At 49.9% G+C, this 13,003-nt stretch overlaps 1 protein-coding gene across 4 annotated transcripts in view; it reads left to right on the plus strand.

Moving 5' to 3' along the window:
* Window positions 1–13,003, plus strand: part of SFXN5 (sideroflexin 5) — a 95,777-nt gene that overhangs the window by 8,113 nt on the left and 74,661 nt on the right. For all 4 annotated transcript variants that reach the window (XM_080592105.1, XM_080592104.1, XM_080592107.1 and 1 more), the window contains exons 2-3: window positions 1,810–1,878; window positions 12,486–12,563. In XM_080592105.1, coding sequence (XP_080448231.1) covers window positions 1,810–1,878; window positions 12,486–12,563 — 147 coding nt within the window. The remainder of the gene's footprint in view (window positions 1–1,809; window positions 1,879–12,485; window positions 12,564–13,003) is intronic.

Consider the following 13,003-nt stretch of genomic DNA (forward strand, 5'->3'; position numbering starts at 1 on the left):
GCTGTAAGCATTTGAAGGGGTGGCCGGCAGCTCCGCGTGATGGTGCTGAGTTCTTTATTCTCAAGTTTTCTTGCCCAGGACCTTGCTGTGCAATCCGTGGCCCCACTCAAATGGCCCTTCCCTTGCTTTGGGGCTTGTCCGAGCGCAGAGCGAACTGGTTCGGGCACCACCTGGAGACGGATCCCTCATTTTGGGGTGAGACCTGAGGCTTTTTGGGCTCCCCCATGAGACTACAGAGCGCAGGATGGGCACTGGGAGAGGGGAGAGGACCCGTGGCAGCGCTCGGCCCCGCGCCGCTGCGAGCACCGGGCAGCGGTGGTTGCAGGGCGCTGGCACCCGCGGAGGTTTTTGTGCTGGAAATCAAAGCAAGGTAGCGAAATGCCAAGCTCAAAAAGCTGGAAAGTACCAGAATTAGCGTTAATTAAATCAACGCTAATTAAAAACCACTAGGCTTTTTTTTCTTTTTTTTTTCTTCTGAAGTTATGTGAAGCTGTTTGTGCTCAGTTGCAGGTTTTTCTTTTTTTAGTGCAGGACACGGGAAGACAACGGCGCAGAGCTCTGAGAGCGGGGGGCTGCGGCAGTGCCAGTGGGAGCCGCCTTTAGGGAGGGATTTCTGCCCGGATCAGTCAGCGGTGGCATCGGCATGCCTCTGTGCTCGACGGCTTCAGCGGAGGAGAACCAGCAGGCTTCATAAAATGCTGCCAGGCTGTGACTAAATGCCATTCCCACGCTGCATCCACGTTCCGCCCTTTATTTAGGAGTGAACCCGGACCCAAGTGATGCTGCGCTCCGGGTGTCTGGGTGTGAATTCAGTGCAAGCTGCTGGAACCCGGCTCATTCCCTGGGGTCTGCATCCTGCACCCGGGCTCAGCACCAGGCTCTCGCCCTCCCCTTGTCTCTCTGGTTCCAGACTCAGCAGCTGTTTGGCTTTGGAGAACATTTCCTATTCATTTTTTACCCTTTATCAGCTTTACTCCACTTGGTCATCAGTTATTCTCCTCCCTAGACTGTGAGGATGTTGGGAGCAGGGAGCATTGCCTGACGTGAGCGTGGTGGGGTTGAATGTAGATTTTTCTCTAATTCCATCAAACCCTACCAATTATTTTGTTCTGTATGTGGTTCAGCGTGGTGTCTGCAACGTTTGAATGTTCTGCAGGTTGGAAACGTATTTAATTGGATTTTCTCCAAGCACGCAAATAGGAAGGAGCCCAAACCTTAAAGCTTTGATTGTTTTTAAAATCGTTAAGGTTCACAGCCCGTCTTTTACTCCACATTTGTGCAGGCTGGCACCGTGAAACCCGGCCCTAATTTAGCACCTGGACAGCCCTGCAGTGAACCTGAGGCATGAAACTGGCTTTGTGCTCAGTCCCATCACTCACCTGTCTCGGGAGGAGTGGGATGAGGAGGAGCAGCTCACAGTGGTGCTGAAGACCCCACGGGCTGGGGCTTCCTTCGGCAGCACCGCCAGGTCTGGAGCCTTGCCTGGACACTCCCCGGGCACGAGGCATCTCCTGTCAGTCCCACGGGGAAGGCAAAGCAGGCAGTGCTTCTTTTTGGGACAGAGCAGAGGTATTTTAGCAGCTTGATAGCATCCCTTCATTAAAGCATCTGTAGCGGTATTGCCTTAGGAGCAACCCCGGGCTGAAGTCCTCGTCTCCTCCTTCCAGACCTCCTATCGTTATAGCGAACAGCTTTTCTGCCATTGCTTTTCAGCTGCTACTTAGTTGTGCGGAGGAAATAAGTTATTTTTGCGCAGAAGATGAAAGGCAGTTTCTAACCGAGCACATTTTGTTTGTTCTTCTCTTCCAGACTTCGTTTTATGGCAGATTCAGGCACTTCTTGGACATCATTGATCCGCGCACTCTCTTTGTTACTGAGGTAAGGTGCATGCCCCTTGCTTTCTCAAAAGCACTCTTTATTAGACAGGTTTGGATTGAAAACAATTTCTCCTGTGAGCGGCAGCGGTAAGGAAGCCGGGTTTCCAGTGGGTTTGTGTCTCGCAGGTGATTGATTGCCCGGCCAAGCCCTGATAGGGCTGAGCAGCAGCTTGCTGTATTAGCCACTGGTGAATCCGCACGGCTCGTTCTGCCCCTCTCCCTCTGTGTCCGCCGAGCCCCTGGGCTGATCGGACCCAGTGGCCAGATGCAGCCTTCTCAGAGGGAAAACTTGTACAAATTTTCATGGAAAAAAAAATACGGGTGAGTAGAGGAGAGAGCAAATCCTAGTGCTTGGTGGAGGACGTGAGCTGGGTGGGCACAAGCCGCAGATTTTCAGTGGCTGCTCAAGAAGACTTTTTCTGAGCAAGGTGCAGTAGTTTTTCCTTAGTTATTATCCTGTTTTTAACAAGCTTTAGAGTTCCTGGCCTGTTTGTATTTCTTTTAGTGTTGTCCAGTGTTATTGCATTTCTCCGCTTTCATAAAATCGTCAGCTAATTGTAAGAAATCCCTTAGAAGACCTCCTTCTGCTGGTGGTTTTAAATCCTGCCTGATGGCCAGAATTTTTCCTATTTTTTCTCTCTCTCTCTTTTTTTTTTGCCTAGTTCTCAGAACACTGGGAGCTGATCTCTCCACTACAGCCAGTGATGGACTGAGTCCAGTTCCTTACACACTGGAGGGGGGAGGAAGAGATCTGCTGTAACTTTAAATAATTCTTTTTTTCCCCAAATCAGCTAGCTTTTTTTTCAAAAACACAAGGCTAAAATGTGTTGTGTAGTTCTGAGTACCTTTTGGATGCGTGCTCAGGAGAACTGCAGACAATAAAACAGCTGTACACCATCAGATGGAAGATTATACTTGCATTTGTAAAAGCACAGGTTCAGATCAAATAGGAAATCCGTTTTCAAAAGCCACCATCCTTGATACAGAGCTCGGCGTGGGGAGGTGGCCTCTTTGAAAAGAACATCGTGACTCGAGAAGGATGCTGTTAGCCCTCATGTGTCATGATAAAAAGGAATGAAAATCCCAACCTGAGGATCCAGGGCGCTTTGCAGGTGCTAGAGCTCCTGTTTAGGGAGGGTGTAAGCACCCAGGTCAGAATCCAAACCTGTTAACTACGCGTTGAAGGCTTGGTGCTGCTGTTCTCTCGCAGAAACTTGGTGTTAAGAGCAACGCAGTGTGTGGTGGAGGCGTGGGAGCGTGCGAATCCTGCACTGTGCACTTGTGAGGCAGAGGCTGCTGGGTGTAGCTTGTGAGCCTTCTCTCTCCGTTTTCATGCTTTTGATTCTGGAATTCAGAAGCTGATGCAGAGAGCCTGCGCTACCTAATGATGCTCGTCGGAGCAACGAAGAAAGAGCACATGCAAAAGGGAAGCGGAGTTTAGAGGAGGGAGAGAAACTCTTTGACCATTTCTGTAATCTGCTGAGAACGCTAATTAAGCATCTAAAGGCGGTGGGGAAACAGGCTCGGAAATACCTGGGTCTAGGCAAGCATTGAAACACTGCTCTCTCTCTGGGTTAGTATGCATTGGAAAGCTCTGCAGAGCTGTGACCGGCTGGTTTCCAGCTGCAGGTGAGCGCTCTGCTTCCCAGCCGGCTGCCCCGGGGCACAGAGCGCGGGGCAGGACGTGCTGCGGATTTTTGGGGAGGGTCACAGGTCCTGGGGCTGCACCACGAGGTCTTGTGGAAGAGAGGTTCTGCTGGTGGGACAAAAGATGCAGGTGGTTCTGCTCACCTTTCTCCCGGCCATCTTTTTGGTGTGTTTTGTTATGCCACAGGTTATTTCCTTGTTCTCTTTTTGGAGGAAAGTTCTGTGGGGTGAAGATAATCCATCCAGTTCTGCTTGGATAAATTTCTCTTACTTTGGGAGTGGTTACGTGTTTTAATAATGCTCATTCTCAAATCTCCATTTACATCTATAGCATGCGTGTGTGTTTTTATTCAGCTGGCTAACGTACGATACCAGACCAAACTCTTAGTTTTTACAATGGCATTAATGCAGATAAAATAAAGAATTCTCAAACCTACCTCTTGTGTGTCCCCGAAGTGGGGAGATACGTTTGAACTTGATCGAGTTAGCGCTTCTACTTCTTGCAGCTACGCTATGGGTTTAAGAAAATCTCGTGTGTTCCCATTTGGGATGGATTTTACGCTCTAGTTGTGGTAGTATGATGAAAAACCTTAAGTAGTTTGAGCACTGGAACTCGGTCTGGTCTCGCCGTGTACCCCAAGCCCGTAACTCTGTCGGTGTGTTTCGCTATCAGTTTCGCTCCCAGAATGAAAACAGCTCAGTTAGGATCCTGGCAGGCTACCCTTTTCCCATGGTTTCACAAGAAATCATGAATTTCTTGCTTTCAAAGGGCTGAATCTCTTCTGCATTGAGGGCAATTACCTCGCTCCTGCTGCCTGTTCAATAGAGGGGGTGTCTTAAATTTGGGTAAGCCACCTGCGAGTTGGAGAACTGCTCTGGACTTAAACGAGATGATCCCTCCTTTAGCTCAGTTGCGTGCTTTTCTACCTTCCCGCTGTTCCCTTTTCAAATTGTTGGAAGTTTTTGGAGGGGTTGTTAAGGTTGCGGGTGGAGGGCCATCGGGTGGCATAACTTAATTTTTCCAGAGGCTCTCTTGATGTGATTCTTCTTAAGAAGGTGAGACACAAGAAGAAAAAAAAAAAAAGAGGAAAATCCAGGGAACTCAAGCAGTTCTGGACCCCAAACAGAACCCCAACAAACGAGAGAGGTTTGTTTTCCTTCTGTGGGGTCTAAAAATCATGGCTTTGACGTCCGTGGTCTTCAGGAATGGCTTGGTGGCTGTCCAAGGAAGGGAATACCCTCGTCCATTTCCCTTGGGGGTTTGAATTAATAACAGTAATGCTTCATGAAACCTTCTGCAGTGCATTTTGTGAGGTCCACATGAGCCCTTCCTCCCTGGGGAAGCGTCTTGGCCAAGCAGATACCAACACCTGGGGGCACGGGAAGCACCTCTCCGAACACGAAAGCTGCTTGGCTGGGCTCTGTGTATCTGATCTCGTGCTTCAAAATGCTTCGCGTGCGTACGCGTGGAGCTGAGCTGTTTGGTTTCACTTGGTGATTTAAGTGGCAAATTAAAATCTAAAAGGGTTTGATGAAAAAGCAGCCGCTGACGGAGAGCTCCTTCCCCTGACAGATGGCTGCATCGTTCAGGCCCGGGGTTCTCGGGGAACAAACCAATTGCTGTTTGTCTTGGAGGAGCTCGCTGGCGAATGGAAAAAAGTAGATAAATGAGCCTCTAATGAGAACGGAGGTTAATCCCGTGGAAGAGGCTGGGAAATGTAATAATTTTTTTTTTTTTTCCTGTGTCCTTTTTTTAATTGCTGCGTGTTGCATCGTTGCATCCTACTGGTGGCTGTGCTCTGGGGAAGGATACAGCAATTCCGCGGAGTGGGAGAAACCCAGCACAGCGATATCAAGTATAATTAGTCTCAATGACAGTCCTCTCTAACTCATTTGTTGTTTTTTTTTTAAATAAAGCAAATTCTTAACTCGGTTAAAAACTTCCTCCTCTTTCAGAGGTTCTTAAGCACTCATCCTCGAGGGATGCGTGCCAAATGTTGGAGTATTGAAGTCTGAACTTGCAAAAAGCGCGTGCTTGTGCGGGGCAGGGGCAGTTGAACACCAGTTTCTTTGGGTTTATATTAAAGGGTTTCTGGTAGAACAATATCTGTAACTCACCTACCAATTCCACTTGCTTTCTAACTGCAGAGGGTATTGCAACGGGGCACCAAGCCCGTGTCAGCATGGCCTGTGCTCTCTGAAGAGGAGAAGTTCTCGTGTGCTAATCCATCTCGTGGCTAGCTTTCTAATGAAATAGTTTATTTTGCAGCTGCAAATTCGCAGGCATTTCCAACCAGCAGAAAATGTGTCATTTCAGAGGTCAAGCCCAACAAGGCCTGTTGCTGAGACCACGAGAAACCCCTCGGTGGGTGCGACGCCTGTTTCCCAAACGTGTGAGGTTAAAACGATTGGAGTAAAGCTTTTAATTGCTCCGTAATTAAGGTCCATCGGGAGAAGCAGGAGGGACCGGCAGATATTTTTATAAGGCTAACTTATCCCATCTGACATCAGCCTGGACAGACTGTTAACGCTCTGCGGGAAGCTCTTGGTGGGGAAAGCTGTGGATCCGATAACGATTCAAAGCAAAAGCGACATGAGAATGAAACCGAGCTGCGTGTTATCTGCCTTTACTTTATCTCATTGTTCAGAGCATAAATCTACAGAGCGCCGAGCATCTTGCATTCCCATATTTGGGTTTAAAATGGAAGCAGGATTAGATGTATGTTATTTATATGAACGATACCTTCTTACTCAGCAGATTGACTGTCTGTGTTTATTCAGTGTCACATCTGCTGGCTCTACTTGAACAAAAAGTTTCTGGCTCCTGTTGTCTGTCACTGTAGATCCAATACAATAGGGCCAGCTGGAGTCAAGTCTGCCGTATGGATCATCCGCAGAGCAGTGAGACGAAGCCGGGAGCTGCTGATGGCAGAGCACAGCTGGATTCCCGAATCCCGCCTTGAGTTTGTGGCGCTGGTGGCCAGGAGACTCTTGCTTCGGATCGAGTGCCAAGTAAGTCGTGGCTGGTCGGATCCTGGGAGCAGCAGAGCTCGCAGGCAGGCAGCGGTCGGCGCGGGGCTGACACCAGCACCAGCCCCGGTCAAGCAGAGCGAGGCGCAAGCTGTCCCGGCGAGCCCTGTCCCATCGCTGCGTTGTCTTAAAAGGCTGGAGTGCAAAACCCGCCTCTCTCTCTGTTGATTCTGTAACAGCAATGTTGTAGTGCTTCTGGCATAATGACTGTTATTCTGGTCTCTCTGTGCACATATGGGGTTCTGGAGGCAGCTCTGAGCCATGTGTAGGCATCAGCTGAGATCCAAGAGGAGAGGAGGCGCAGATCTTGGAGACGGAATCGGCGTGCCCTCGCGCGCGGGGGGCAAGGTGAAAAAACAGGAGAAGAGCTCACGTGCTGGAAGGAGGTGTCTGATACGAATGTATAAATTTACACACGTGCGCAGTCGTCCGTGGGACCCAATGCAGTTGTCCTCTGCCTCACCGGAGCGCTGAAGCCATGGCCACGAGGGACGTGGGGGTGCCACCGGTGGGTTGCTGGCAGTGGCCATCAGCTCAGCATGGTGAGGGCTAAGGTCCCGCTGGCATCTTCGGGTTTGTTCTTTCTCCTCCTTTCTTTGGAGCACCAAAGCCCCTAATAATGTGATCCTTCAGCAACTCTTTCTACAAAGACCAATTCTTCTTCCAATGGAGTCCTGCAAGTGTGTTTTGGGCAGCGACCTGCTGGCTCAATGCCTGTTGCCCTGAGTCAAGGCAGCACAGGTTATGTTTGTTCTTTGCTCTGAAAACTCAGGGTTACAGCTAAACTAGTTAGCCAGCCTGAGCCAGGGACTGGATTTTGGCCGTGCAGCCAGCTGGTGAGGCTTGTGCCGTGCAGCTGACTTCTTTTACTCCCCAAAAGGAGCCCACTGGCAGTGCTTCTGGCCCGTGGTAACTCCCAGACCACGACTGGGGATTGCTTGGGAGAGGGCTGGTTGGTCTGAGTCAAAGCCGTGCTAGAGATGGTGCCGACATCTGACCGGGACTGATGTTTGTTTGCAGCCTCACGCCTGGGCTTCTTCAGTAGCGCAGCTGTAACCATAAAACCCTGGCTTATGGATCAGTGGGAGCCCAGGGCACGCTTATTAAGGAGCTGAGCTGTAGCTCTCAAGACTTTTTGGGGCCGTGTTCATGTGAGGCAGAGACTGAGCCCTTCTGCAACGAGGTGCTGTGCTGGGTGGTGTCCCCCAGGTGCACGGACGGGGCTTCGGCTGCGGTGCTGGGGCACGAAGAGGGGAGTTTGTGCGCGGCCGAGTCGCTGAGCTCGGTGGATCCCTGGCACCGCTTCTGGGCCGGGGTTGGTGAGAACGCTCCCTGGGTGCAGATGGTCCGTCTAGCACCCTATTGTGAGAGCTGAGACCCCGCGATCCACCACTAGAAGTGCTCTAGTTTTTACGAGGAAAGGGGGGATGAAGGAAATGATACATCCGAGTAAAAACTGTGGTTGCGCTTTTTTTTTTTTTTAAGCGATGCTGTAAAAATTCCAGTAACACTTCTTCCTACAGATATCAGTAGAAGAAGCAAGCAACAATAAATATTGAAATGGTAGCGTGACCTTGTAGGCAGACCTCACTCTCCCCTTGTTAAAAGGGAAAAGCAGTGTCATCCTAGACACTACCAACTCTCTTAATAATGATTTCTCGTGCTGCAAGCTAGGGAGTGGAGCTGCTTGGCATCTTGAGCTGCTGCGTGCAGAAAAGTTCCCGGGTTTTTGTTGTTGTTGGGTTTTGTCGCTGTTGTTTTTTGGAGGCTTTAGTTAAAAGAGCACGTTTGGCTTTTCTCGAAGGGGAACGAGGCAACCGTGCTTTTTCCCTAACAAAATTTTGAGGCTGAGTTGTTTGCTGAAAGTATCTGAAGACCTCTAAGCTGCGTGAAAGGCAGCTCCATAGCGGGGTCCTTGCGTTTAACGTTTTTGCTTGCTTTCTGCACCATTTTTTTGGTCAATCTCAGGAGCCATCAGCAGCGTTGGCCTGGGACTTTTCTTTGAGAAAGTTCCCCTCTCCCCGCACCGAGCTGAAAGGGGAAATTCATGAAGAGTGCGATTTTTTAAAAGCGAAATCGGGCTTTTTTGTTTTCTGTTTGTTACCACACCAAACAAGATGGGATCTGGCCAGGGTTGTTATAGTAACTACTAAGATTTCCTCAAGAGAAGGAGGAAAAAAATAGAACACAGACCCATTCATCTCTTACTTCCAGTTTTTCATTCAGAGTTACATGCTGTTCTGTGTAGATAATTTGCAAGACACACAGCGTAGGTAATTTCAGCGGCAGAAAACCGTCCCGATAATGAGCCCAAATGGCTCTCCAGAATGTTGTGCTGGCATCGCTGGTTGATTTCCCAGCTTTGGAGGCAAGGAGGGTTGTCTTTCCTGGCTCTGCGGTCGTTAGGCAGTCAGGTGTCTCTGTTTTTTCACCTCTGGATTATCGGAATATCTAAAATCCTATATACAATTATGTTTTATTGGTGTTCAGGTGAGGTAATGGCTTTTCCTACGTGAGCTAATATGGGATAACAACCATGGGGCTGTTAAGACAAGGAGCTACCAAGAACTAGAAGAGGCTAACGTCCTGTTACGGCCTTGTATAACTGTTGTTCATCCTAAAAATCCCATTTATTTTTCATGGTGCTACTTTGCTTCGCAGTCTCGTGGTGACCAGCCCGTGCTCTTGCCTCTCGTGGGTCGTTTCCAGCTCCCAAGGGCCTGGCAGAAATTCGGGCCAGCCCAGAAGAGCTCGGCCACGTGGTTGTGCCGTTGGATCTCGTCCCAGGCGTTCATTTCTCAAGGCCGACTTTCCTTCCTGTACGAGATCCCTGTCCTTCTGGAAGAACAGCCCATCCCAGCACTGCCTCCCCGGGCAATGCCGTCCTAATTCATAACCCTTCCTTTCCGCCCAACATCGAGAGCACTTGGCTTAAACCCTCTTAAAGGGAGGAGGGGGCTGAGGGTTAGGACACAAGCGATAGCTGCTGCCTACACCGTGGCCGTTCAGTCTCCTTGGATGCTGGCGTTTTGCTTCGAGGGGATGCTGAACGAGCAGCTGGAAGAGAAATGCCCTGAAGGTGGCTGGATCCACAGAAAGCTCGTCTGCCTCGGCTGAAGGCAGCGGGAGGTTGGGAAGCTGCCTGGGGGAAACCTGGTTCCTGCTTGCCTTGTTCTTGATTTTCCCCGTGCATCTGCGTATGGCTGCTGTTGGAGAAAGTTGGAGTTAGGTGGCTGCTTCTTCTGTGCCGATGGTGAAGCTTTTATATTTAAAATTATTCTCTGTTTCATGGGGGAAGGCAGAGGGTTTCCACTCTTTGTAGGCGAGATGGGTGACCGCCTAGCCTTTGAAGAAGGGGGAGGTTCTCAAACTTGCTCGTTACTCATCTTCAATACCCTTTGTGAAAGCCGGAGGAAAAAACCCACTGCCACCACCACAAAACCCCCCTGGCACAGTTTTCCAACCTTAATGCCCCCCAAAAATGGGTATAGAAGAGCAAAAGAAGCTCTCGTGCCTGCCACTGAATCACAGTCCACATTTGGTCTTCGCTGTCTTTCCTGGACATCCTTCGTGCTCTCCGTGTGACCTGGAGCCCCTCGGGGTGGGCGATGAGTGTGCTACAAGTCGAGGATGATGCCAGGACCTGAGTGGGTCCATGTTCTGCCTGGTGAGAGCAACCCAGGCCACCTCCTGAAGCCCTCGGCACGTGGCGCGGTGGAGCGTGAGGACACCCAGCAGCCCTTCCCACGGGGCATCTCGGGCACGGAGCGAGGAACAGGCTCAGTCAGAGGGAGCCTGCTCAGGCTGAAAACACAGAAATCGGGCAGAAAACAGGAAAACTGTCACTTGTTACGTGTGTCTAGTGACACTGGAGAGCCTCGGGTGGTAGCACGGACCTCGGCGTCAGCACTCAAACCTGCGAGCGTCATCTCCAAGGCCAGGAACAGGTAGGAATGAACTGCAGGCACACGAAGTGCCAGGGCTGGACACGTGTGATGTGAGGATGCGAGCTCAGCCCATGTGAAAACAGCCACAGGTCCAGGGGCAACGCGCTCGCCCCAGGACATGAAGGAATCGCCACTTTCCCCCGGTGTGCCAGGAGTTTTAAAGACAACAGGCACTCAGGAGTCGCCGCTTTCGGGCCGGCATAACTGCTGGCACTTCCAAGGGAACCACAAAGGAGTCTTTGAAGTTTGGATGAAAGGCGGAGCAGGATTCTCCTGCAGCCCTCCCGTGCACTGCGGTGCGTACGGAGCCGGAGGACGCTCGCCTTGCGCCGTGGCACCGCTGCGCCGAAACCACAGGGCTCCGGGGGAGCTGCAGTCTGGCTGCACGCTGCTAAATGTGCCAGGGGACACTTCATAAATACAGAACGAGTATTGCAGAAGGTGCCAAAACAACAGCCAGTGCAGAAACATCAAACTGAAGGCGGTGTTATTCATCTGGGTGGCAGATAACCTGCAGGAGTCCTTTGAAAATGCTCAGCTGAGTGATTTGTTTGGCTTCAGATAGTTGGGAGGCACTGCTCGGCGATCTGGTGCCTTCTGCAGGCTTGGATGAGCAGATTTAACCCCACCGAAACAGCTGTTTGTATCCTGCCTTGTTCCTCTGTAGCTTGGAGTAAAGAAGCTGTACTTGTCTGCCCCATGGCTTTTTACTTCAAGAGCTCTGTATGTGTAAAGGATTAAAAAAAAACAAAATATATGCTTAGGTATGGTTTTATATAAATTTGTATAAACTTATTTAGTATATACATACATATTGAGTATGTAAACTTTGCTTCAACGGCAGAAAACTTTCTATATATACTTTCAATATAGGTATATGAGTAGCTGTCCTGTTACAGGGGTGATTGTGCCAGGCTGGTAGCAAGGCTTAGTGCTCCTGTGATCACCTGAACACGTGAAATGCATTTATCCTTCTATTTTTTCGCAATGTGAAGAAGATCTTCACTTACACGTCCATTTATTTGCTAGGGTATTTCACAGGCGTGCTCACTGAGGGTCAGATTTTCACTTTATTTGCACTGATGACTTCTTGTGGTGTTTTTAGAGAGAAGAAGGCTGGTTGCACAAACCCCCTCTGCACGAATATGTAACAGTCCCGTGGAAAAGCAGCACAGCTCAGTGCTGTGGCGCTCCGATGTCTCTCTGAAGTACAGGAGAACGTCACAGAATTTAGGATGAAGTGACTTGAACTTCAGCATGCAGTTACAAAGCGGTGCTGGGGCATTGCCTTGCGTGCCGGTAGGTGCCGGAGGCAGTACAGCTGCTGGTCTCCGCACAGCTCTGCTGAGATCGGGCCGCAGCTTGCTGCGGTGTCGCTTCTCTGTGGGTGCTGAGTCCCCAGTGGTGGTGCTGCACGTGTGCCAGCACCTGCCTCGCTCATCCCTCTGGAGACGTGTGCTGGGCGAGGGCAGGGGGCAAAGCAGCAGCTGTGTTGAGGGGTTTCCCTGTCGATACCACCAGGAAATATTCATCTGAGAGCTCACGCGGAGTAATACCGATTTCTGAGTTAGGGTAAAGCGGACGCCTTAGGGCATAACGTAGCATACCCATCCATTTTCTACCTTCAAGGGAGAACTCATTCTGCTCCGAGGTTTATCAGGTCTCAGTGAAGACCGTCAGGTTTGTATGATGCCTCCTCCAGAGGCACTGCAAAGGGGACTTTCTGTATTTTCTCTTTTTTCCTTTTTTTTTTTCCCCCTCTTCCTCTATACTGCATGTACGGTTAGGTATCAAACAGCAAGGCTGTGCCAACCAGCAAAGCAAATGTCCACGCATCTCTTTTATATCGTGTGTAAATTTATAAAAGGACCCATCATAAGGTTTTCGTGAAAGAAGATTGGATTTTATAGCTTGAGTCCATTGCCCTCAATAAAACGCTTCAGTGGGGAGCAGAAGTTGCAACCCATGCTTCTTGTGTTCGCAGAGTCGCCTGAAGGAAGCTGTGCAGCTGCTGGAGGATTACAAGCATGGGACTTTGCCCCCGGGAGTCACCAACAAAGAGGTGAGAGGAAAAAGCCTTTCTTACACTTCTACTGCTTCGTGCAGCCTAAAGAGGGGGGATGAGGTGGTGCTTCAAGCTGCGTCTGCAGTGAATGCACTGCTGCAGAACGTTTTTGGTGTTTCCACTGGAAAAATCCCAGATTGGCTCTGTTGAGCTGATTGCTGCCTGCTCCAGTGGTTCCTCGGGTCCTTTGCAGCTCAACTGCCAGCACATTGGAGAAAATTTTGATTGTTTGGAAGTTCCCCCGGTATAAATGTTGCTGAACAGAAACGATAGCAAGGGGTCTGCTATGAGCATACAAAAATTGTCTTTAGAACAAGTCAAAATGTTGGGTTTTCTGACTTGCACAGTTGTTGACTACCTTTGGCCAACACTATTGCTTCCCTTCCCCTTGCAAAATGGGCTTGCAGAATTGAAGAAAAAAAATAGTTTTCATTTTA

The sequence above is a fragment of the Anser brachyrhynchus genome (assembly GCF_964034855.1).
Source record: "Anser brachyrhynchus genome assembly, chromosome: 4".
NCBI classification, from domain to species: Eukaryota; Metazoa; Chordata; class Aves; order Anseriformes; family Anatidae; genus Anser; species Anser brachyrhynchus.